This window comes from Falco naumanni, chromosome 3 (assembly GCF_017639655.2).
Source record: "Falco naumanni isolate bFalNau1 chromosome 3, bFalNau1.pat, whole genome shotgun sequence".
Classification (NCBI taxonomy): Eukaryota; Metazoa; Chordata; class Aves; order Falconiformes; family Falconidae; genus Falco; species Falco naumanni.
In genome coordinates, this window is record NC_054056.1 from 7,552,321 (window position 1) to 7,577,491 (window position 25,171).

The 25,171-nt window shown below is 45.1% G+C and overlaps 1 protein-coding gene across 6 annotated transcripts in view; it reads right to left on the minus strand.

Moving 5' to 3' along the window:
- LOC121085013 (lethal(3)malignant brain tumor-like protein 3) overlaps positions 1 to 21,292 on the minus strand; it is a 51,507-nt gene extending 30,215 nt beyond the window's left edge. For 3 of the 6 annotated variants that reach the window (XR_005826924.1, XR_005826925.1, XM_040587193.1), the window contains exons 1-6: positions 21,205 to 21,292; positions 6,280 to 6,433; positions 3,407 to 3,515; positions 2,674 to 2,845; positions 1,191 to 1,248; positions 44 to 132 (exon numbers count right to left, since the gene is read on the minus strand). Coding sequence is in view for 4 of the 6 variants with exons in the window: in XM_040587193.1 (XP_040443127.1) it covers positions 44 to 132; positions 1,191 to 1,248; positions 2,674 to 2,845; positions 3,407 to 3,468 (381 nt within the window). In the remaining 2 variants the exon portion in view is untranslated. Of the gene's footprint in view, positions 1 to 43; positions 133 to 1,190; positions 1,249 to 2,673; positions 2,846 to 3,406; positions 3,516 to 6,279; positions 6,434 to 21,170 lie in introns of those variants that run through there. The other 3 variants (XM_040587195.1, XM_040587194.1, XM_040587197.1) reach the window with 3 other exon arrangements.
- Between the last annotated feature and the right edge of the window lie 3,879 nt (positions 21,293 to 25,171).

A 25,171-nucleotide genomic window follows, 5' to 3' on the forward strand; every position in this document is an offset into this window, starting at 1 on the left:
TGCCTGAGAAAAACATAGCAAGAGAGTTGAAAAAGCTGCCAACCTCTCTGAACAGTTTTAGGGGAGCAGCTGGCATCCGTTCGTCTTCTAAGTAGGAAACCCAGTTCCATACCTTCTTCTTTCCAGGAACAACTAAGCAATCAAAAATAAAGAGAAAAATGAGTGTTTCTCTTAGATGCCTCCTGCTGTGCCCTCTCTTCTCTTTCTCCTCCCATGTACACACCAATGCTGTTTTGCTGTTGTACCCCAAAGGAGGCAGTGTTACCCAACTTTTGAGGAAAGGTATGAATTCCAACAGTAGGAAAACGTGCTCATTTCTCATTAAAAAAAAAAAAATGTATCACAGGTCAAATGAATCGTGGCACCCGGATTGCTGGCAAGCTGCCCATGGAAAGTTGCCACTGCGAAGTTTGGACAAGATATAATAAAATTGTGGAAAATAATTCCTTCTCCTGATATTTCACAGAGGAATAAGGGGTTAGATTATGAACTAAAAGACAGCACAAGGAGGCATATAATTACAGCTGAAATAAACCTAAAACAAAACAAATCAAAAACCAAGTGAATTTTTGTTCAGTTCACAAGAGTATTTTTTAATATATATATATACACAGATGTATTTATAACCTGCTAATACCACAATGCATCTACTAGAGAGGCAGCTACCAGCACTCAGATGATGAAAACAACTTCGGTAGGTGCTTGGATTCATTCTAGTAGGACCAAGGTCATACACACTGAAAATTACATTTTAAATGCATATTAAAAATCTCCCCCCCGTTACATATGCTAACTCCTTTAAGCTAGATACTAAATGTAACCCATAGTCTATAATCAATCAAATGTTGTCAACAACTTATTTTCTATTTAGCATTTGTAGTCTGTGGCTATGAAGCTCTCCAAAGTCAATTGAAAAAAGATTCTTACTGCCTTCGGTGAGCTTTGGATCAGGCTGTCTCCTTCTAGATCCTCTACACTGTGCCCATCATGCAGGCAAATCTAGTATATTCTTGCTAATACATTTCAGAAGCTTGACTGTGGTAAGAGGGTCATGTACCTAATAAGCTATTCTGAATGTGAAATGAGCTCTACTGTCCTTTCCTCTTCTGTTTACTATTATTCATTTTATAATAGCTAGTAAAAAAAAAATCTATAAACATTAAAGAAAAGAGACTATGAGCTTAGCTCACCTTGTTTTATTGGTTTAGTGTTTCTGCGGCTTTTCATATTATTTGATTTATTCTTCTCCTAGACACAGATATGTTAAAAAAAAGTTTAGCAATATTGTTTTTTCCTCCCTCTTTGATCATCTCACAATGCAGGTACAATAAGGATGTAACATGTAACTAACAGGACTATTAGCTAGCATTTTATTTTCTTTTAAATAACCCTGCAAGAACATTAATAGGGTATGTTACATATATAACTTTGATCCTGCAGTATCCCAAAGTGCTTTATAAATTATTTAATATACGCTACTAAAGTTCATTTAAATATGGCTACTGCAGAGCAACATGGGCCCAAAACCTCCATCACAATACACAGGATTTGCTTTCTGCAACGCAGGATTTACTGATCACATCAGCAACCTTACTGTAACGTTCCATTTTCCTTTTGCCTTCAGAGGTTCTTATGTCCATCTGTGCCAGGGAATGGATACAGAAAAAAAGTCATTTATGAAGCCCTGAAGGAGGCAGAAGCTTCATAGATGAACACCCCAGAAAATGTGGTCTCCCTGTGTCACACTCCAAGCCAGATTGCCATTCACGTTTCTCCTCTGTGGTTTTCAGACTCATGTTTAATCCACCCAGGGTTGTCATTTCTCAAAGCAAACCAAAAAGGGCAAAATCCGAAATGTAAAGCTGCCGGCCATACATGCCCCAGAAGAGACAGGGAGGCAGTTTCAAACAAGGAGGAGGAGGAGGAAGGGGGAGACAGAATGCAAGTGCTTCTTTAAAACATCTTCTATACATCACGGAGAAAAGCTGAGCAACAAGACGAGTTAAACTGTTCACAACATTCAGCTTGCATTACCAACGAACACCTACCCCAGTGTCTCTGCATTACAAAAGCATGTGCGATGCATGAATATAAATAAAATGTCTCAGGCCTTGCAAGCTATGCACATGGTAGCAGAGTGGAGGCTTGCACAAAGACAGGCCCCTAAAGGGAGTTAAGATGCTTAATGGAAGTTAAAAAAAGATGAGGTCAGGACTGAGGTACTTCTGTTCATCCACCATTAACACAGGTTTCTAGCAGTGTAATGAGTGTCCATGCAAGTGCCTAATAAAAAGTAATCAAACTGCGGTTCGACACTAATCTTCAATATCACATAACAGCACCTGACTGTAGTTAAAGTATTTTTGGAGGCACGTGCTTTTATTACTGTGAAATACACTTGGTGCACAGTGCTATAACTAGAACTATAAAGTTACAGTCTGAAATGTTGACTTTGACTTCAATTTCACATGAGCTATTCACCCTTATGACTCCTCAGACTTCATAACTGACATTCTCATTACTGATGGACACCAGGAGCAGGCCCAGACCATTCTCATGGGCACAGAGCAACCTCCCTCAGCTCCGTTTGCATTCCACAGTGAAATCTGAGACACAGAATTGTCCCTGCTTTTCACAGTTCTCTTCAAAGAAAACACATGCAGCCTCATTTACCTCATCCTCATCTGCATTTTCCTCATCATCTTCAGACTCCAGAAGCAGTCTTCTCTTCCTTCTGAGACGTTTGACAGGTCTGTCAGCCTCATTCACCTGACAGCCACTGCTGGTATTAAGATTTCTACTATTTCCCCTGTTTCTGCAATCATCTGGAATGTCTCTGGTATCACTAAACATCCAAAATTGAAAACAAAATCAAATTAAAAGTGCAACAATGCTCCTGCAGTATTCCCAGTGTCTCTGTACCAGTTTAGAAGAATGAGCATGCCTGGGCTGAGAACTGAGAACCCGAAGAAGTGAATCGTGTCTGCAGGATTTGCCAGATATATACCGTTTAAAAGCACTCCAGAGTACCGGTACAGCTCTCACCACCAGAGCAGCTCAAGAGGGTTTTTAATTCTGCATTTTTCCAACTCTAACACAACAAGGAAGTTATGACATCATCCTTATCTGTAGGATGGGGAAACTGAGGCATTGAGCACACAACCAGCATTTGCAGGCTGCAAAGAGAAACAAGGACAGAGCTCCGGAGAGGACCTTTCCTGCCTGGCACGGGAGCCTCAAGGGTAACAGGAAGGTCAATGGCAGAGCTGCGCAGGTGGCTCTGCCTCAGCCATGCCACTGTCACACTGGCTCTGAGGATTTCATTCTAGTCACAGCAACACTTTACCATGCTGTTCTCTTTAAAGGTTTTTGAACACAGAAGAGGAATAATCTGGGGTTTCCTTACCTGTCCCTGTGCTGCTGGGAGCCCATCTGAGTACAAAACTTTCCATTCTCAAAACAATCCATTTGCTCACAGGTTTGGAAATTGAAGCAGGGCACGTATTGTCTGGGCACTGCAGAAGCAAACCAAAAGACAACTATTAAATTAAAATGTTGAAGCACCTTTGATGCAATCTGTTCCGCCAAAGTCCTTTACAAACTTTCATTAAGTGACCCTCAGTATTCTGTTTCGAGGGAAGTAATTGTTATCTGTGTGCTGGCACACAGAAAAAGTGTACCCCCTCATTAAAGGAAAACCCCTTTGTCCGTAATATTTTAATTTTTGAGAAACCCTGCCACCTGTAAAAGTGATAAAGGAGAATATAATCTCAAGGCTTTAACCAGGACATAGTTACAAATTACTTTTTATATTTCCTTATTCCTAGTAACCCTCTAACTTGAAAGACAAATGTCAAACAAGTCCATCTTGTTTGGACACTTTTAATATAGTTGGGTAAGTTCAAAAACTTCTACCTTTATATATACTTTGTACCTATGAAAATCCTTTGTAGGCAGCCTCTGGAAATAGAACATTCTTGATGGAAGAACAGAAACAATTCTTTCTATATATAGCAAGGGCTATGTATCAATCTTTCATTTGAATGAAAGCATGAAAATGTAAGGAATAACTCCAATACATCATTCATGTTTACTTTCTCCTATGATTTCAGTTCTTCCTAATGCAAAATAATTTATGTTTAATATTTTAGCAAAACACAACTATAGTGATACCCATTACCAGGCATCTGCACTATCCTGACGCACACTTTGCTCAATTAACCTGACATGCAAATTGTGCACAGGGGCTCCTAAGCATACATCATTCCTCTTCTACTTTTAGTGGCACCATTTGTGTGCACTGGTTTGATCAATCCATTTTTGAACGCACCATTAAACACTTTAAAAGAAAAAAAGAAAAAAACACACCACACAATCCAGAATGTGGAAAAATGAGTCACTTTGCTTTTTTGTTTAAAGCCATTTTCATAGTCTCCTCACCAGTACTTGTACTCGTTCTGCTAAGACAGCTGACGTTTTTCATTTATATTTGATCGCTCCCTGTAGCCCAATACGGATGTCAGAAGGTCCTGGCTGGAACTGGGCAGACAGACTGCCTACGCACAGAGTCCACGCATGCCTGCTTGTATCACAACTTACAAGCCTCTCCCTGTGCCATCAGGGACCAATGATTCCAGGCAGGAAAAAGACAAAAAAGGGAAAACTTGCAAGAACATAGAGTGCTTGAAAATCTCTGCTCAGTTAGAAGTCACACTGATCTATGGAATACACTTGGACTAAGAGGGTGTGAAAAATTCTTAGTGCTGATGTGTCCATTTAAGAGCTGGTTCTTCACCAGATGGATTGACAACTCCTCAGCTCGCATAGACGAGGAGAATGACCCACAATCAGCAGGAGCGTAAGCGAATGCCTGTAAGTGTAAGCGAACCTGCAGAGCTTACAATGAAATTCAAGATGAGAAAAGCCAGCAGGGAAGACAGGTACAAAGCCTTCCTACCCGAAAACAGAAACAGTTCCATCAAAATCCTGGGGAAAGCCAACCAGCAGACGCTTGCCCAGACAGGCAACAAAACAAGAGATCGTTCTTTTCTCAAATAAGAAATTCTAACCATAGGGATGCACGAATTCAGTGATGTATCTCTGCCTTGACTAGGGATCCAGCATCGCTACCGCAAACCTTATACAGTTAACGTCCTTCCAACTACTGCACCAGGATGCACTGATGATGTCGAAGACTGAACAGGCTCCAGCTGCTATCCTGTGGTGCCTGTGTGTCCCAAGCTATTTCTCAAGTCTCCTGCCACCTTAGGAGATGATCTGTTTCAGTACAAGGTGCCAGGGCAACCTACCAAGGGCTCCCTGTGCCACAACCGCATGCTGTTACGTTTAACCAAGAGCATCCTTAAAATATGACCTTACGCTGGATGGCTGATGGCACTCTCGGGATGAGAGCTCTCAGCTGTTACTCACTCCCTAGCACTGGTCTCCATTAGTGCTCTCTGAAAGACACTCAGGCACACCTGCAAGGGAGCTCTACTGAAACAGTTAGTAATTTAATCAAAGGAAACTAGTGATTTACTGAAGTAAGTGAGGCTGGCCAGCTTAACTGAGTGGTCTGCAGTGAAAGAGCTCAGAGGTTATCATATAAATATACTCTGTTCTGAACTACTGGTTTCTGGATAAACAGTAAGAACTGAGATACTTTTTGTTTTACATAGGTGTGCATGTCCAATAACATGCTTGTATTATCCTGTTAAAACTCAAGTTTTCCCCAAATTTCAATTACAGTAGCCTTGGAAACCTAAAACCTCTTATGGCTAACAGAGTAACTCCTGGCAGGAGCCAGGTTAGAGAAGATTCTGAAGAATGTTCTTGCAAAGATAACACTACTGGGAATTCATCCTGAGCCAGGAACCCCAGGTTAGCACAGCACTGTGCCATCCATTCATGGTCCACACTGCCTAATGCATGCAACCAGAGAAAGGAGTAACGCTGGAAACTCCTGTCACCCCAAGAGCAGTCCAGTAGGGCTCAGCGTGACAGGGATGTTTGACTGTATCAACAAATCTAGCCCAGATCATTTACGTAACCACACTTACCTTCCACAAAGGCGAGCACAATGCGTGCACCAGGTACTGTTACGACTATGCAGTAATTACACTCACTCTAAATACTCCTGAATTATTTGAAATGAGACAGAGACTCACTCCACACGCTGCACCAGGGAGCACCACGCTACTGAAACACACATTTCAGTTAGACCCGTTTCTAGAAGCTTTTTCAGAAACCGTGTATTCTCTTCCACAGCAAAAAGCTCACCTTCCAAACTGGTGCTACAGGCAGCAGAAACGTTGATAGCAGCAGGAGCAAAGCTGGTTGGGCTGGCATTTACTGCTGAGGCTGAAAGAGTTTTTATGGCTTCAGCTTCTGATTCAGTAATGATTTCTAGCAGTCCAAACTCATTTACACAGAACTGCAGGTAAGAGAAGAAAGTAAGCAAATAAGCCGTAGTAAAAGGGCTAGGAAGAGGGACAGGAAGGAATACGGTTCCCTGAGGAGCAACTAGGTATGGGATAAAAAGAAATGGCTGAATATACATTAAAAAGCATTAAAAATATGTAACAATAAAAGTGAGAAACACCTAACACAACTCTTCCTCAAAATGCCACCAGCGAGCCCCCAGAAATCCCCAACGATGTATTTCGTTGTCATTGAAGGAAAACAACGTTAATTCTACCTGCTTGGGATGTGCTCCCCTTACAAAACCCAGACCTCTGACAAACACATCAAAATAAATACCCTCAGAAAAGCGATTTAACCCAAAACTCTGCTATGATGGTTGAAATTCACCCAACAAAGCACAATTACATTTACTGCAGTTATGACGTACAGCAACTTCCCTAAAATCTCTGTGCAAGCAGGAATCACCCAGCTGTTGACAGAAAAGTCACATTCCAGTGGACAACTTGTCCAGTACGTTCTCCAGCTGGTGCTGGCTGGGCTTTAAAGACCTTAGAGCACAGTGACAGCCAGGACTGCATAAATGCAGTGAGCATCTGGAGCTGCAAGAGGCCAAGCGGTTCCCAACCCTTCTTCAATGACACTTGACGGTCTGGTGCTCCCGGAGGAGCAGAGGAATGCGGGGATATGCACAAGCAACACTGTTGAAGAACAGCAGACACTGAGAAATAACTAGCTCTTCTTTGTTTGATAAGCTCCTGCTTGCACAGTACCACTTCTTAGTGAAAGCCACGGTGGGGCCCTGGCCCAAGGACAGAGGGGAGAGTCTCAAATCCAAATCAACCATTTCTGAACAACCTAGAAAAGACACCTAACAGAAGCCACAGATAGTGGCAGTAGGTAGGTGACATGTACCAGCGTGGCCAGGAGTCAGTCTCCAAGCTCCCAGTCCCAGTGCCCCCAGGTTTTGACCCTTAAGAAGCCCTCCATCAGCCGCTGGGGTAGATGACGCTCCCACGGCGGTTCTGCTAGCACACCCATCCTCTGCTCCAACACAGCACCTGCCTACCAACCCTGCACACACACTGCCTGTCCTGCTACAGGGCACGAGTAAATTCAGACACAGAATAAGAAAAACCCTCCAGATACAAAGCAAAGCTACCATGGGGTAGCTATAGAGAAGGAATAAGATGTGGCAGACTTCAGAGGCTCTTATGCTTTAAGCTTAAAAAATTTCGTAGGCTGTGAAAGAACACTTCATTGGTCCAGACAAAATTACTAAATTGTGCCAAATAGTGTCAATGTGCATCTTTTATTAGTCCTGACCTGCAAATGCCACTGAGCACACACACAAAAAAAACCCAAACAACCACAAAACACAAAACCCAACAAACTTCTGATGAGCAAATATGCCTAAAAATGAACTCCAGAATAAAAGAGACATATGCCTCACTCCTTGAACTCCAGAATAAAAGAGACAAGTCAAAGGCAGGTTGCATGTGCAAGCTCTGCTCTAAAGCAGATTAGCTTTAGTATCTGAGATCTTTTCACAGCCACCCATTCTTCGCTCAAACCTGCTAAACCCAGTTTAAAAGCATTTGCTTCAGAAGCAGCACCCCGCATTGCATTGAGAAGCGCCATTCTTCCTCTACTCCTGCATGCTTCCTGGGCTCAGGACCCTGCCTCCAGCACCCTATCAAAGCCTTATCCCAAACGTTCTTTGCTCTCTTCCCCCTTTTTTATCTGAAGCCTGTATTTCTTAAAGCTTCAAAGATGCTGGACTTGCTTCTAAGCAGCTCACATCTTCCTCTGCACCCCTGAAGAGACAGAGCATCATTTTTATTTCAGCACAAAAAGAAACAGTCTATTTCAGAGAAGTGATAAATCTAAAGTGGACTAAGTTTAGAGAAGAAACCTATCACTTTCCTCAAACACCAGAACAGCAGCAGCACAACAGTGCAGATCCCAGGGGTCCTTGCTAGAGCTGATAAGGACAGCTCAGCATCATGAGCAGAAGGTCAGTGGAAGGAGCATCTCCAGAGCTCTACGTGCCATTAAGCAGCCGAGCAAGTGCGAAGCAGAGCTCTCAGCTGGAGGTGGGGAAGGGTGCCAGTGTCATTTTGTATTAGCAGATTAGTCTCTGGGGTAGTGACACTCCTGCATACGAATTAACAGTTCTGGTTCAGCTCAAACCAGTGAAGACAGCAGCCTGTTATTTCCTCCTTTAATAATTCAATGGTATATCTGCAGCCGCACGAACTGGTGAAGCCCAGCCCAGGCCACAGAAAACATAAGTTTGTGTTAGAAAAACAAGAAGCATCTTTATTAATGGTCTCTGATCTGATGCTGAGGATGGGCTGATCCATGGAGGCAACCACCAGTTCCATTTCGAGACCCTTCAAAGCAATATCCCTCATTGCTAAGTTCTGGAAACGCGTAACTGCTGCTCTGAGGACTGCACCTTCCTTTACACAAAGGAGTTCACCACAGCATGTTTGCTAATATGAAATCTACACAAACTCTCCAGAAAGAATTAGTCCTTCCTGAGACACTTGGGAAGAGAATTAAGGAAAAGTGTATTTCATTGCGCATGTAAGAACCAGAATATAGCAGGAAGAAAAGGGGAAAAGAAGGATTAAATGGCAAAAGGAAAAAAAAAAAGTGTTTGGCACTTCTGCGAGGGAAAATTAAAAAAAAAAAAAAAAAGTGTTTGGCATCTTAAGAATGAAGTGGCCTCCTGTGCAGCTAGTTACCATGCTCCAGCTAAACATTTCTACCAGACTCACTAACTGTGGTGCTCAGTGTTCTTACACTTGATCATCTAATATAAAACAATACAGTATTATCTGATGTCTTTCTGTCTAAAAAATAATGTGGTGCTTTGTTGATTACTATTATGAGGAATCAATAAAAGTGAAGTTGTGTCTGCAAAGGAACATTACTGCTGTTTAGGAAAGAACCTGTGGCAATACACCGTTGAGCTCTTTTAAGAAGCAGAAGTATAATTACTTTGATTAAATACAGGGCAAAAGTTAGGCCACTGCAAAAGAATCACCCAAAGGACCTCCTTGAAAGTCAGCGGACCCCATTCCATGGCAGTTTTACGGGAGTGTAAACCACTGATCTTAAAATACTCCAAGCATGCAAGTTCATCCACTTTCTCTCGACATCTGCTGGCAGAAGCATCTTCCTTGTAGCCTAAGTGAGGTCTGACAGCCCGTCTAGAAGACTGTCTGCACAAAGGCAGGAGGAGCAGGGGAGGAAGGGGAACTGTCAACACTTGCAGGAGGTCTTAGATTCTGAATGCCTGATGTGATGATACCAAAATCCGATTTTTCAGAGCTTTCAAGTCCCTTCAGCTCCAATTTTTTTCACTTGAAAATTGATCTTCCACCACCACCACCACCCCAAGATTCAAAACTTGCAGCCTTGAGGGCAATTTTATGTATTCATTTTCAGTCATCGGAACTGCAACTGAATTGAAGCAACAGTTGAAGGTAATTTGGGAAACAGCCAACAGACACCCACTCTCCTCCCTCCTCTAACACAGAACACCATGTTTAGGACCATCAAATCTTGGTTCTGATTTACACGACAGCTGTATTTGTCACTATCATGAATACCTAAGATACAGGCAGCTGTCAAAAGCTGCGAAAAACAACCACCGATGTGAAAAGAATCTAAAGACTCAACCCCACAAAATACAAAAATTTGTCTTTCAGAGAAAACGTCTTTCTCATAGTGGGCTGAAATCAATGGGATTTCTTACCCCAGAGTATGTTGTATGGACAGTACCGGGGATTAGCAAGATCAGACCCATAACTTTCATTAGCAGAAAACAATTACTTAAAATACTTCCTGCCTTTAGAAATCAATTCAGCAAGAATTTTGAAGGAGAGAGGGAGTATCATCAGGCTTTCAGAAACATTACTAACACTTCACCACTTCCTTGGTAAGGCCAACCCAGTTGTTTAAATCAAAGTATTTTCTCTGCACAACCTTCATGTGCAAACTACAGAATATGTTGCAAATATTCTGTGATGCCAAGACATGGTGGCCACTCATGTATTGTGTTCCTTGGTTTCTTACTTGTATGTTGCTACCAGGCAAGGTACCAATGCCGTCTTTCCAGTCTAAGGCATTCAATATATCGCGGTCTGCTGTCGGGATGCTGATGATTCTCTCCGGGACATTCTGTTCCATCTTTCTGCTTAGTCTTTGGGTTCTTTATTTAATTTTAACAAAGAAAACTAGGGTGTGAAAACAAAACAAAACAAAAAAAGAGGCACAGAATAAAGAGGTCTGTTGCTCACATTTCACTAAGGGTTTTCAGAGCAATGCTAGTTTCAAAAGATGGGAAAAATGTCAAATGTGCATTTTGCTCATGACACTTCAGTAAACATGAAAAGAAAGCTGAGAGCGTTAAGCATATGTACAGCTTGAGGACAAAAAAACCCAGGAAGTTTTAACAGTTACTTGATTTGTATGACATTTTTGCCAATTACAGTTCACTAGCAAGATCCTAGAGCCTCTGGATTCAGTAGGAGCTTTGGTCTGGATATTAGGAGTACCAGGATTTAAAATTACAGAAACAGAAATACACAGCTGTATGCACAAACTCATATACAAGTGAAAAGTCTGTGCACATCAGGGGGGAGCAGCAGCATCTAACAGCTGTTTCCAGGCCCCTCTATACTGCTGTAATGTCAAGGCTTTGCACTAGAAATGCTATAAAGCTCTTAAAATGCTTAAGCGCCACGTATTGCTTTCACATCCCAGCAAATAAACTAATGGGCTCCATTAGAAAACTCGACTAAAAGCCACACTGCTATACGGGCTCCCCATATCCAATTACTCAACAATTTTTGTGGTAGACATTAACCAAACACTGACCATAAATTAACTGTATGTTCATGCCCTTTAAACGTAGCCTCAGTATTTTCAATCCATGAACGTAACTGCTTGCTTAGAAAAAAAAAAAATGTAAAAAATTCACAATCTTCTCTTGAACTGTCAGCTCTACTAATTTTTCTAGTGTGAGCAAACCCACTGATGTTAAGTACAAAATGCACAGTTCAACTGACAGGTCCAACTGCATTCCTGTGGGAATGGGTCAAAACTGCCCACGGCAGGGGTCTTTGCTCTGACATTTGAATGCTTGAGTTCAACAAGGTCACTCTGAGCTCTTACAGCAAGAGCAGGCATCACCCAAGGCCCATGTGCTTGATCTGCCTCTGGCAGACTGGCTCTCTGCTGGAACACTGGAAAGTGCCTTAAGATACACTGCCAGGGCAGGCTTTTAACTGCCAAGTGCTTAAATAAGGGCAGGTGAACTCCACTCTTGATGTGAAGCCTTCCACATGCTAGACCTTCTACCTACAGGTTCAAAGTATAAGTTTAATTCAGCCAAAGGCAAAACCACAGATCTGAGGTAGGATAATATCTGATGTTTGAGCATTCCTGAAGCTCTCATTCAAGCATCACAGCTCTTTATGATAATCTAAATTGGGTTAAAAGCAGGACAAATGTTTGTAAACTGGAATACCAAATATCTTTGGGTATCACAACCTAATTCCTGTAGGAGGATCTCTTCCTTTTTTCCCCCCAATATAAAACTCCAGCTACTTACAATCCTGCATAACTGTGAAGATAAGCTGCATATAGGCTAGTCAGAACGAGTCAGGAGGGTGAAAACGGGAGCAAAGCAGAGCAGCAGTCAAGCTGCAGAAGCCAGCTCAGCTTCCACCGGCTCTAACGGAACCGCAGGCGCGGGAGATGCGCGCTGGTATCCGTGGTTACGTACACACAACACAACGGCGCCACCGCAGCTCCACAGCGCTACGGAAAGTGACAAACTGGACTAAACAAGCCTTACATAGCGTGGTACTGAGCTACTGCCGCCCAAGGCTCACCACACATTAACATCTGATGTAGCCTTGTACATCTATAAGCACTCGTTTGTAGCCAATGTTTTGATGTCAGTTTCAGCAAGGGCAAAACTATCACTTTTTAGATGTTCTTTACAATCAGGCTTTTAAAATAAAGCAGCTCAAACACCAAGACTACTTACACAGCTCCCTCTGGGAGCCTGGAGGATACTTGGACAGAAGTAATTAAGCTGTGGATTTTATTTAAAACTGGGCCAGGAAAACTGTCAAAAATCACAATCTAGACAATAATCTTGTGCTAACCAGAGAAGACCCGATACAATAATGAGCCTTTTTTATCTCTGCATTTTATAAATCCAGTAAAACCCCTAGAAAAATATAGTAAAGAAATTACTTTTCTTATAACATTCCCTATCAGTAAAACTTACAATAAAATCAAGATAGCCCAATAAAAGGAAGCAAACTGTGCAATTAAAAAAAGACAGCAGAAACTAACTTCAAACATTTCAAAGAGCTGTAGTGAGGCATGAGTGCTCCCCATTTGTCCATATTTGTGATTGCTTTTCATCTTTAACATTTTCAGACTTCGAAACATTAATGCAAAAGATACAGCAAAACTCAGATGAGTCATGCAGCCCCAAGTCATAGATTCAAATTTATGAAATGATAAATGACTACCATGCTGGCAGAGATAATGATTCATAATTAATATGCTACCACCCAGACTTCTGCGCTTGAACTTTAGATAGGGAATCCACAGGCAGAGGTCAGAAATACCCAGGTTTTGATCTCGTTTCTACCACTGAACAATAGTGCAGCCTTGGGAAAGAGCTTCATCATTACTGTAGAAAACCAGCTTTGGCTTTTAACACCCATCTTGCCTTAGGACCGCCGCCCCCCCCCCCCCCCCCCCCAAAAAAAAAAAAAAAAAAAAAAAAAAAAAAAGGCACAAGTTCATACAAACAAAATCGTGAAGACTGAATGGGTGGATGGGGGTTCACTGTACTTCTGTATACGCTATCAGACCTAATGGGAAGAGAAACATTTCAACCGAAGTCCCTTTTCAGATACTGCCAGGTTGATTTCTAAAGACATGAGGATTTCAGTGTCTTTATAAGAGGGTAAATGTGAGAAACACAACAAAGCAATAAAACCCAAGACTGTAAATCAAGCAACAACACTGATGTCTGCAGCCCTTCCAGCTAAGCCTCCACGTACCAGGAGGCAAAATTCCATTTGAGAAGCAGCTGGCACCAAGAAAACCATCTGATACTGTGGTGTTCTGGGAATAACTGACTTACAAACCACCTTTCTTCCCCGAAACAGAATGGGAAACCTAGCAAAAGCTGGTCATTTCATTCAGTGTTAAGTGCGCTCAAAGCAAGCTGGCATTCAGAACTCTGTGCATCCTCAGTTTCTTGTATGATTTGGCAGGGTGTCTAACACCCAACGTATCAGACCTGCCAGTCACTCTTATGACGTTAGTGGAGAACCGAACTGCAATTTTTAAACAGAAACAACAAAAAAAAATAATTTCATGACTTCTCACAGGGCACAACTAATCTGGTCTCAGGAACTGCTTTGAACACTTAGCAGTTCAGACACAAAAATCATTTGCCTGTCCCTTTCTATGATGATGACTGATGATACTTTACTTACCCATCAAAGCCTATTACTCACCTCAGGCAAGTAATATTTTGCAAGGCTGAACTAATACCATTACCAGAAAAAAAACCAGCCTCACCTCCAGGAAACTCATCAGTCAAGGTCTCAAATGAACTTTCACAGCCTGCAAAGAAACCGTACCAATGCCTAAAGTGTTAGTAGCCACTGGCAAGTATTTAACAGTGTGAAGAAGACTGAAGTGCTTTCACTACCTGTGTCAGTGAAGGGGCGAAGATAAAATTCAGAATTGAGGAATGCCAGGCTCCACCCATTGTACTTCTTACTAATTTTTGTTTCCCAGGAAAAGAGAGAAAAATTTTAACTACAAAACAAGGAAAATACTGCTCTGAAAGATCAGAGCAGGGAAACAGTCGAGGAAGGTAGAGGGATGCCCTGGCCTCACAGCATGGGCTGGAACGGAGAGGAAGCAAACGCTTCTTGTCTTAGCTCTGCCACAGGACTGCCAAGATAAACTGCTCTGGTTTTCGGGAGTTTGCCATGTTCATTTGTACAATACAGCCCTTTCAAGGTTACCCTATGTACACATTAATGTATGGATTATGCTTAGGTGGTATTACGCTGGGAGACAAATAAACAGTCACCATGGCAATACAACTTAAATCAATTTATAGGATCAGACAGCAATACTGTGAGTTTACCCTAAACCCAGCAGCTGATCCTAGTATTAAGCCCAAACCAGCATAATGGTTCCTAAGCTGCTATCTCTTGGTTTCTTGACACAGTTGTGTCAAATATATACACACGCACGGATTTATTTCAGGCTGCGGCTGCCTGCTACATGAACGCACGGTCTGCAAAGCTCCCGATTTACACACAGCCCTGCTCCCCGCCCCGCTGACGCACCAGCCAGCCTTCCCCACGGAGCGCACTGAAAAGCGAGCGTGCGGCAGGTCAGCGGCAGCACATCCGACTGCGAAGGCTGAGCGCGGCGCTGCCTCATTTCTAGTCTATCTCCATCTATGATCACACTCGCTTTGCTACCTTTCTCTTTAGATTTATGTGACGCTGTGAAGCCAGCAAGGAAACAGCCTTTCTCCTGTCCTTCCTGCTGCAGGAGCTGCACGAGGCACTCAGCACTCCACTGGAGAGCATTTCGACCTATTCCAAATAGAAGGGGAGGGATGCAAAAGAAGGTACAAAACCTACTTCCATGTCCACAGTTTACACTTTCTGTTCATTTACTGAAAGTGAGGAACAGAAGCACATCCTACCTTCAATTTTGTAACTTTCATTAACAGCATTGATGCTGCTTCTCCCCAGCTCTTCATCTCCTCCTGCTTGCTAAGAATGGTGGCTCTGGGGAAGGCACCCGGCCACTGACAAAGCCCCGTGCAAACCTCACACTCGGCAGGCCCAGCCAGGAGGCTCAGGGATGTCCCCTCGAGGCCCGAGACCATGACACTGCTAATCCTGGCCTCTGGGAACTGCTTATACCACTGTAACACTTTGCACACGCTAACGAATGTCACCCAGTGCCACACAGAAACCATACACCATAAAACCCATCATGTTCAGAAGCACCTCTGCAGGAGCAACCCAAAGCCCTCCCTAGCAAGATGCTGGAACTTCTGCCATTTCTAAATCTGATCTGATTTCTCCAACAACAGATGCAAGATATAAACACTTTCCATCACTCGTGATCATTACTATATTCACTCAAAACTTAATGACCTGTAAGGAAGCGGTAAGATTTGTGATTCAAGATATTGTCAATTTTGTGACAATATAAAAACTGCAGTGCTGGGGGGAAAAAAAAAAAATATCTCCTAATGGAAAACTAAAAGTTCAGTCACACCACTTACATGTTTAAGGAAGAAGACACAGATAATTACTTTTGCAATAAAACATGCTCTTAAAGTGGAATTAGTTAATGAAAACAATCAAAAGCAGCAGCCATTTCCCATAATGTTTTGTGTCCGCCAACATTTTTGACATCTACAATGGCTGCACATTGGGTGTAGGCTCCCAGACACATGTTTTGAAGGGATGTCAAATCTCTGCACTAGTTATTTTTTTCTGCTCTGAAGCCATTTTATTATGTTGTACTTTTCTGAATACTCATAATTTTCTGGGGAATAATTAAGGCTGGTTATCTAAACTCCAAATGACTGGTGTTAAGGAGTCTAGTCTTGAACTCCAAAACTACCAGTACCTACCTACTCCACAAGTTTTTCATGCGCCATACTGACACCAGCCACAATTGTTTCATGTTGAATAATGTATGTCAAGTATTCCAGAAGAAAAAAGTGCAAAGAATTGATGAAGCAAGCTTAAAAACCACAAGTACGTGTAGGCTTGTCTTTTGGATCCATTCAATGCTGCAGTCAGGAGGCAGAACCAGCCAGAGTGCCCATATTCTGTGTACATAATTGTGCAACAAAAATTGCAAAACAGATTTTTCTTCTGGTATTTGTTTTCTAAATAGCTTGGTAGAGTATGCAGGCAAATTGTTATTTGCAGATTTAGCATTACTACAGAATGAAGGAATTGAAGTAAAATCTGGCACAGATGGCCATATAAAAACATCCAAACTTCTTTCAATTAAGCATCACATGCCTTCTTTGTGTTAAATACAATGAGAAACTGCAAAAATACTGCTGTCCCTGTTGCAGAAAGGGTTAGGTCAAAAATGAATCTTCTTAGAAAACTATCTGAGTCTGAAAAGTGAAGTGTTTAGTCAATGAACTAATTAAACAAAAACGTAGAGAAGTACTTTTTCAGATAACATGAAACAAAGCACAGCTTGCACACGTACAGAAGCCATTTTCCATCCCTCCCTCCCCACCAGAAGTTTCAGGAAGTACATGGATTGATATCACAGTCATGAAAGGTGAGCGGGAGAAGAAAATGTGCAAATTCTGTAAGCAATATCACTGTTATTGTTCCAACAGTGTGCTTAAGTATATGCTTAGTCCTATTTGATTTCCTAAAGATTTTGTGTGCACTTTGGAGCTTCACTGGCAGCATCTGTGCAAGTGCCCAGAACCCTACACTTTCTTTGACTACATCACCCAACTTTTCACTGTGAAAAGTTATAACCCAAATTTCCACCTAACTCAAAAGAAGAGAGAAGAAAAACCTCACCCACAATCCACACAGAAGTACCAACAATTTCCAAATGTGATTTATAAACATCTTGTGATTCGTAAAATGAGGATAAACTAATGATGCCTTGGGCTCAAATATCCCTGGATCAGCTTTGGTACTGTAAGAGTTACAAACCAGAGCCGAGATACTATTTTTCTCTAACAACCCAGTACCATCCCCAATCTCGCCATGTCTGCTCTCTCAACTGAGCGAGCAAAGACAGCTCCTGACCTTCTCCAGGCATTTCAGAGGCAATTCCTCCTTGACGCCCCTTCTGCAGCCAAGGGTGACCCACTAAAGTACAGAAATTTGCACCTGGTTTCAATACGAATGACAATGGAAAGGACTGCTGAGCAGGTAAGGGCCTTGCATTATTAGGAATAAATATTTTTTTTTTAAAAAAAAGACACCTTTACAGGACTGACCTTTTTCCTATGTGTTTACTTTATTTAAAAAAAAAAACCAAACTTCTAAGTGATCCAGTCTTATTCTATCTCATTTGAAAGTTGCCAAAGTGGAGAGCAGCAATGGGGAAACCAGAGCTGAGGCTGCCGTGCACTGGTGTGGACAGGACGGAGAGCTCAGGCTCCCGGGTCCTGTGCCACACTGCCATCCCTCTCGAGCCATACAGACACCCTCCAAACACAGCAGAGGGAATAAAGCATCTCCCTGGAGCCTGGAGAAGAGCACATGAGTTTAGCATTCAAAAGGGAAGCGGAAGCTGCAACTACTGCAGCTCACCCTGTAAATTCACTGTAGCTATTTTCTCCCTGCTCCAGCATTCTCACCATTTATGTTCCAGCTTCTGGGGACACCATGAAGTAGCACTGTACAAACCAGACACAAGGAAGCAGTCAAAAAGCCCCAGAACAACCCAACAAACTACATGCAAAGAGAAAAGGGAGCAGCAGGACTGCAACAACAGCCACCAGGTACTATCTGAAAAAAAAACATTCTGATGCAGGTTGGAAGACACAGCACACCCCTACAAGCCTTCCAGAACTCCTGCCTCCACCAACCCTACCCCAAAGGGGCAGACGAGCCACACGATTTAACAGTGGTGACTATTTCTGATGTGCCAACAGGACCTCAGCTCTGCACTGCCCTGCTACCAGCCAAACAGCAACGCACGAGGAAGCTTTGATCTGCCTCAGACCAGTCAAGAATGATCTCTGCTGCTGCTTCTGTTCAGGTTTCTGGCTTTTAAATCATGTATTTTGTTTGGTTTAAAAGCTACAGCATAAACAGGGTTATCAAAACAAATCCTGTGTGGTTCATGAATACAGCTGCTACCTCTGTTTGCTTGGATCTACCATGCTTTTATCCCATCATTTTGCTGGATTCAATCAGAAATTGAAAAAACAGGAGACGAGCCAAAAGATGCTAAACCTACTAATAAAACATCCATTCCCTGGAGGTAAAGTATTTTACCAGTAAGTTGAACCATCCTCTGGAAAGTAACCTGCCAAATTTAGCAAAGCACATCTGCATACATACCTCACCTGCAGAGCACAGTTAGTGCTACTAATTAGGAAGGACGGGGTCTGGTCGGATCTCTGTTTGCTTTGACTGCTAATTGATTCCACGTGTGGGAGCATTCAGCTGCCAGCCTTCATTAACAAGTAAACATTTGGTCATTTCCCCCCCCAGTCTCCGATTTAATTTTTCAGCCCACTGTTCTACCTTCTTCCCTCTCCTGTACCTCAAGACAACGCACTGATGGAGGGCTTGAGAAAAGGCTGAAATAAATTAAAAATTATGAACTGGGGAGAGCAGGAACAGTGTTCTGGGAAGAATTGACACTGCAACTCAGGAACCTCCTTGTTGTTTTACAGAAAGACTGTAAAGTTCCAGAGTAACTGCTGCCGTGGTTCAGTCTGGTTTTGACCCAGGTTAACTGTGTTTCCCTGATACACAAATTGTGCAAATTCTGGTAAAGGGAATTTGGCCTCCAAACCCCTTTCCTGCACAGAGGTGAGGCACGGACTGGCACAAGAAGGCTGAACAGACAGCACTCCACACCTTCATCCACGTCCTCATCACCACCCTGGGAGCATCCTATCTCGTCACCCATCTCCCAGCGCCAGGTTTGCAGCCCACCACACTGCTCATCTCTCAAAAAACATGAGTGTTCATATAGAAAAGGACAAGGGGGTAATACTGAGGCTTTACCCTCAAATTCATGTCCCCTCTCCACCAATGGACTAGACATGTATCACCATACCTATAAGTGTTTAGACTAAAAGCTTTGCATGAAGGTGGAAGTGAGATAACAGAGAGCCAGACCTTCTCCTGCAGATAATGCACTTTTAAGACAACCATTATAAAGTAAAATTGCAGATGCTAGATGCCACTTTTAACAGTCAGTTTAAAGACCCACGCTTCTGCTACTGCCTTAAAATTCCAGTAAATAAAGAACTGGTGGTAAAAAGTGCAGACAAACAGCATGGCTGAGGCAAAGAAAACACACCCTTGGGCCATGAGAAGTCAGTCGGTCAGGAATCTGCAGAGCACATCTGTTTGTAACCACTCACACTACTGCACCCTACTTATTATGGCAATAAAAACCACAAAGGCAAGATAAATTAACTCTGGCCAAGAAAAATGGAACTGGCCCCGCACAATCTGCCCAGTAGTTGTACCCAGTTGTACTCAGCAGCTCAAACTCGGGCTCCATTTCCACCTCTGCACTCACGATGAATTACAATTTATTTCACACGCATTCAGCCTTAACGGGATTATTTGCGATGTAAGGTGCAATCAATTTGAGGCCAAAACTAGAGCAACAGAGGCCAAAAATGTCCTCTGTTTTAATTGCATCTGTAATTACTTTATAAGACTACAATCCTGCAAATTACCCTGGGGACTCTTACTAATTATTATTACAGATCTTACACTGCCAAGTAGAAAGGCTCACCGAGGAAGAGACTCGTCCCCACCCTCAAAAAATAGAATCTAGATAGATGGGACAAGGAAGAGCCGGGAAGCAAAACACCAACGCTAACAAGACCGCATCGGATGGCTGTTAATTGCTGCACGGTAAGAAGAGTTTGCAGCATCGAGTACCCATTTTGCCTCCTTTTCCTTCTGTTTCATTACATAATAAGACACGAACCAGAAAGCTCTTATGCAATTTGGCACAAAAGATCAGAGCTCTTTCTCCCTTAATCCCAATTACAGACCAACGTGTGTTTGTTTTTGTTTCTTTTTTTCAGCTTATCTGGGCAATACTTGAGTAAATTAAATGTTTTCATATTAAAAATCTAATCCAATTCCTTGTGGCACCAAGCATCAATAAAACTGTCCTAATCCCCTTTTTTCTGAACACCAAAAATCATTACGATTATCCCATTCCCATCCCTACATCAATACTTCTTAAGTATTATTTTTATCCCTCTGTTCAAAAAATGTTGATATTAGTTCTAGTCTTTGAACTTGCCGTCAGAAAGTTTGGGGGTTTCCCCCCCTGCATGTAAAAATCTCTATTTTCAAACTTAAATCCTTCAAGTCTTGCGTAAATCTCCCAGTCCTCATTCTATTGCGTTGTATTTATATGTTTTTTAACATTTCTGAGTTCTCGCACTCCCACAAAGTTTCTGCCGGCGTTGCGGCCGGGTAACGCTAATTTTCACAGCCACCTCTGTAGACTCATTAGAAACGGGCAAAAAGCCAACAGAGAAACCGGACATATTTTTATAATTTCGCTCCGTAGCCGGTGAACAACTTCAACTCGTCTTCCGAACGCTTCCTCAGCCGAGCTCTGCCGCGGACTTTCCGCTCCGCGGGTTTGCAAACACACTTTCCCCCCCAGCGGGAGCCTCACGCCCAGGGACGCCCCGAGCGGTCCCCGCAGCCCCCGGCGGGGTGCAGACCCCCGCAGAGGAGCCCGGCCCGGCCGGGGGCCGCGCCGTGACGGGGCGCGGGGCAGCCCTCACCCCCGAGGCGCCATTTCCCCTCACGGACCCCGGGGCCCAGCGGCTCCGCCGCGGCGAAGCGTCTCGGCCCGTCTCGGCCCCACCGCCCCCCGCCACAAGATGGCGGCCGGCGGCTTCCCGCGCTCCCGCCGTGCCCCCCGCCGCCCCCACTCACCCCGGCCCGGCCGCCCGGTGCCTCCCTCACGTACCGGGGGGTTTTCTCTTTAACTCCGGCAACAATTAGTGCCCCGGCGGTCCCGCGGGAGGGCGGGGCGCATGCGCGGCCGTCCCGCTCCGCGCCGGCCCCGGCCCCGGCCCCGGCCCCGGCCCCGGCCGAGGCAGCGCTGGGAGCAGGGCGGGATGGGGCACTGGGAGCGGGACTGGGACCCACGGCGCTGGGATGGGACTGGGCACTGGGATGCGGCAGCCCCAGGGACAGGCTGGCAGTAGGACGGGGATGAGCTGGGACACGGCTGGCGATGGAACGGGACTAGGCGCCGGTACGGGGCAGGCACTGGGACAGGCAGGTGCTGGGACGGGGAGGAACTGGGGAGGCTGGCACTGGGACAGGGATGAGCTGGGACAGGCTGGTACTGGGACGGGGATGAACTGGGACAGGCTGGCACTAAGCGCGGGGATGAACTGGGACAGGCTAGCACTGGGATGGGCAAGCACTGGGATGGGGATGAACTGGGACAGGCTAGCACTGGGATGGGTAAAGACTGGGATGGGGATGAACTGGGACAGGGCTGGCATTGGGACAGGCCCATACTGGGACAGGCTGGTACAGGGATGGGGATGAACAGGGACAGGCTGGTACTAAGCACAAGGATGAACTGGAGCAGGCTGGTACTGGGATGGGGATGAACTGGTACAGGGCTGGCATTGAAACAGGCCCATACTGGGACAGGCTGGCACTGGGATGGGGATGAACAGGGACAGGCTGGTACAGGGATGGGGATGAACTGGTACAGGGCTGGCGTTGGGACAGGCCTGGCATTGGAACAGGCCCATACTGGGACAGGCTGGCACTGGATGGGGATGAACAGGGACAGGCTGGCACTGGGACAGGCTGGTACAGGGATGGGGATGAACTGGTACAGGGCTGGCATTGGGACAGGCCCATACTGGGACAGGCTGGCACTGGGATAGGGATGCAGGGACAGGCTGGCACTAAGCACGAGGATGAGCTGGGACAGGCTGGCACTGGGATGGGGATGAACTGGTACAGGGCTGGCATTGGGACAGGCCTGGCATTGGAACAGGCCCATACTGGGACAGGCTGGCACTGGGATGGGGATGAACTAGGACAGGGCTGGCATTGGGACAAGGCTGACACTGGGACAGGCTCATACTGGGACAGGCTGGTGCTGGGATGGCAACAAACTGGTACAGGCTGGCACTAAGCATGGGGATGAACTGGGACAGGGCTGGCAGTGGGATGGGGATGAACTGGGACAGGCTGGCACTGGGAGGCGCCCACCGGCAGTGGGGGCACTGGGAGCGGGGCAGGCTGTGCCCCACCTGGCGCTGCCCCCTCCGCCGGTCGGGTCTGCAGGGAGGTTTGGGAGATGGAGACCTACGTCACTGTCACCACCGCACCAGCGGGTCGGGACCCTGACGGACCGTGCTGCCTCCCTCGCCGAGAATTAATACAAAACATTCTCCCTCTTCTCCGCATTTGTTCAACTTGTTTTTCTTCTCATCTGAGAATATTTTTTTCCTTTGTATTAGAATTTTGAAACAATAAAATAAGTGGTGGTAGGACTTTTTAATGATGCTTTGGGGGTGGTTTTTTTTGTCGTGGTGAGGCAGTAAGGAGCACAAGCAGGCCCCAAGCTGTGACAACTTAAATGGAATGGTATTTCAGGAAAACAATAAATAAGATTTCAAATGGTTCATTTGAAATACACAGCATAATATTCTTCATCCCTCAAGTGAGGCACATAAAATACCCATCTTTAAAATTAGTGGGAAAACAAAAACTTTTTTCACCTGTGTCAGCAAGTTCCAGCTAAAACCCCAATTCTGCAGATGTTCCCGGCTGGTGTTTTAAGCACCCACTGGGACCAGGTTTACAGGGATGTTGAAGAGCTGGAAGAGTTTACAAATAACTGAACTATCCATGTGTATTTAGACTCATACTTCGGTGTTAATTGTAGTAAGGTAGGTTTTGTAGAGGGGTCCCTATCTCGGGGCTTCTTGCCCTTTTCACTGCTTTGACCGATCACTTTGACAGAGCCTGCCCCATCACTTTCTGCTTTCCCTCCTCAGAGCTCATCTACAAGTTGCATTTGCCCCATGAAACGGGTATCCCAACCCTAAATCAGACTTTGGGGCTGTTTTTTAGTGCATCTGGGTAGGTATCTCCAGCCTAAAGCTGGCTTCTTGCATTTAATTATTCAAACAGAAACACCGATTGGAAATACTGCAGAACTATAGCAGATGTACCACTGATTCTTCCTCTCTAGCCATATAATGTTATCACTATTATTATTATATATTATTATTATATATTATTATTACCACCATTACTGCACTGGCTGCACAACTGCTGCCAGTTAAGGCCCTGCAGGTTCCCGAGCGCGTGGTGCAGCACCGGGATTGCAGCAGTTCCAGGCTGGGAAAGGCTGTGCCGGCACCACCGAGCCACACGAGCCGAAGGTTTTGATGCAAAACCTACACCTGTATGCAAAATTAGTGGGGGAGACTCACTTGGTGACGATCAGACACCCAGGAGATGGAAACAGACATTGAATTACACAGCCGAGACCCAGCTGAGCCATGTGCCCATCGCTGCCGGTGGCAGAGGCGTGCCAGGCACAGTGACCTGCATCCCTGCAGAGACCCGGTGCAACTGCTGCCCTGCTGCAGGGGGCACTTACCTTCAGCCTAATTAGTGGCAATAAGATGGCCCAGAATGTCCTTACCCCTGGAAATTCCTGCTCCAACACCCCCAGGCCTTGCATCTGGTGCAAAAAGGTACCTGGGCTGAAAGCCGCGGTACCCGCCGGGGAGGGTGACCACGCTCATGGGGCAGTTGCCCTTCTCTAGGCCTTTCGCTACACCGGGCAGTAAAGCACCGCAGTGTTCCCACAAAGGGTTGGTGGGGAAGCGATGACACCCATCACCCGAGAGCAAACAGACCCGAGTCAATATTTCCATCCCACAGGTAGGGAAACTGAGGCACGCTCTGTGCGGGCAGCGGGCTGAGGCTTCGCATCACCCCTGCCCCTCCAAGGCACCCGGGATTATGCAGCAAAAGGAGAAGGTGCCATGGAAATGCCTGTCTTCCTATTCTTTTCCGCTTTCCAGACATACCTCAAATTGTTTCCCTTTTCTCTTGGACAAAATATTGAGCAAGGGTAGAATTAGCAAAGAAAAAAAAAAAAAAGAGAGACCAAGAGACTCGCAATGTGCGCCCTTCCAGCGCCATCCTGCTGGATGCCACCTCCCGCAGGTGCCGAATTCAGGTAAGAATTTAGCACCACGGACCCAAAATTCTTGGGAAAGCAGCTCCTTTTACCAGGTTGTGCTCCCGCGAGGGCCAGCTCTGTGTGAACCATAGCATTTTTGGTGCTGCTGTTTTGCCTTTTTAAAATGCTGATTATTGGGGATTTGGGAGTGGATGTGCCACCCCCAGGCTTCAGACCTCTTGGTGCTGGAGGGCTTTGCAGCTTGAAGCAGCGCTTTCAGGACAGGGAAGGGGCCAACATGCTGCCGGGTTGGGGGGGGGGGGGGGGGGGCGGGGCGGGTGCAATGTGGTGCTCTCGGGATGGGATGTAACCTGGAGCATCCCAGCATTGGAGCATCTCAGCCATCAGCAGCCTGCAGGGATGGTTTGGGAGGGGGTCTCAGTCCTGGAAAAGAAGAAGAGACGCTGAGATCACAGCACAGGGATGAGGAGAGGTTTGAGGACTGCAAGCCAACGCACAGAGCCCACCAGCACCTGCAGGTAGAGAGGCTGAAGGCAACGATTGTCATCATCTCAGCCTCCAGCTGGGCCACCGGGCTGTGGTGGGGGCCATGGCTGCGTCCCTGGAGGAGCCTGTTCTCAGGCCAGCCCAGGGCACAGGGGACAAGGGGGCTGCAGGGCACCCACGGGGACTCAGTGACGGCTGGAGTCACCCACCCACAAAGGCAGAAAGTGCAGGAAACACCTTTTATTTTCTTAAT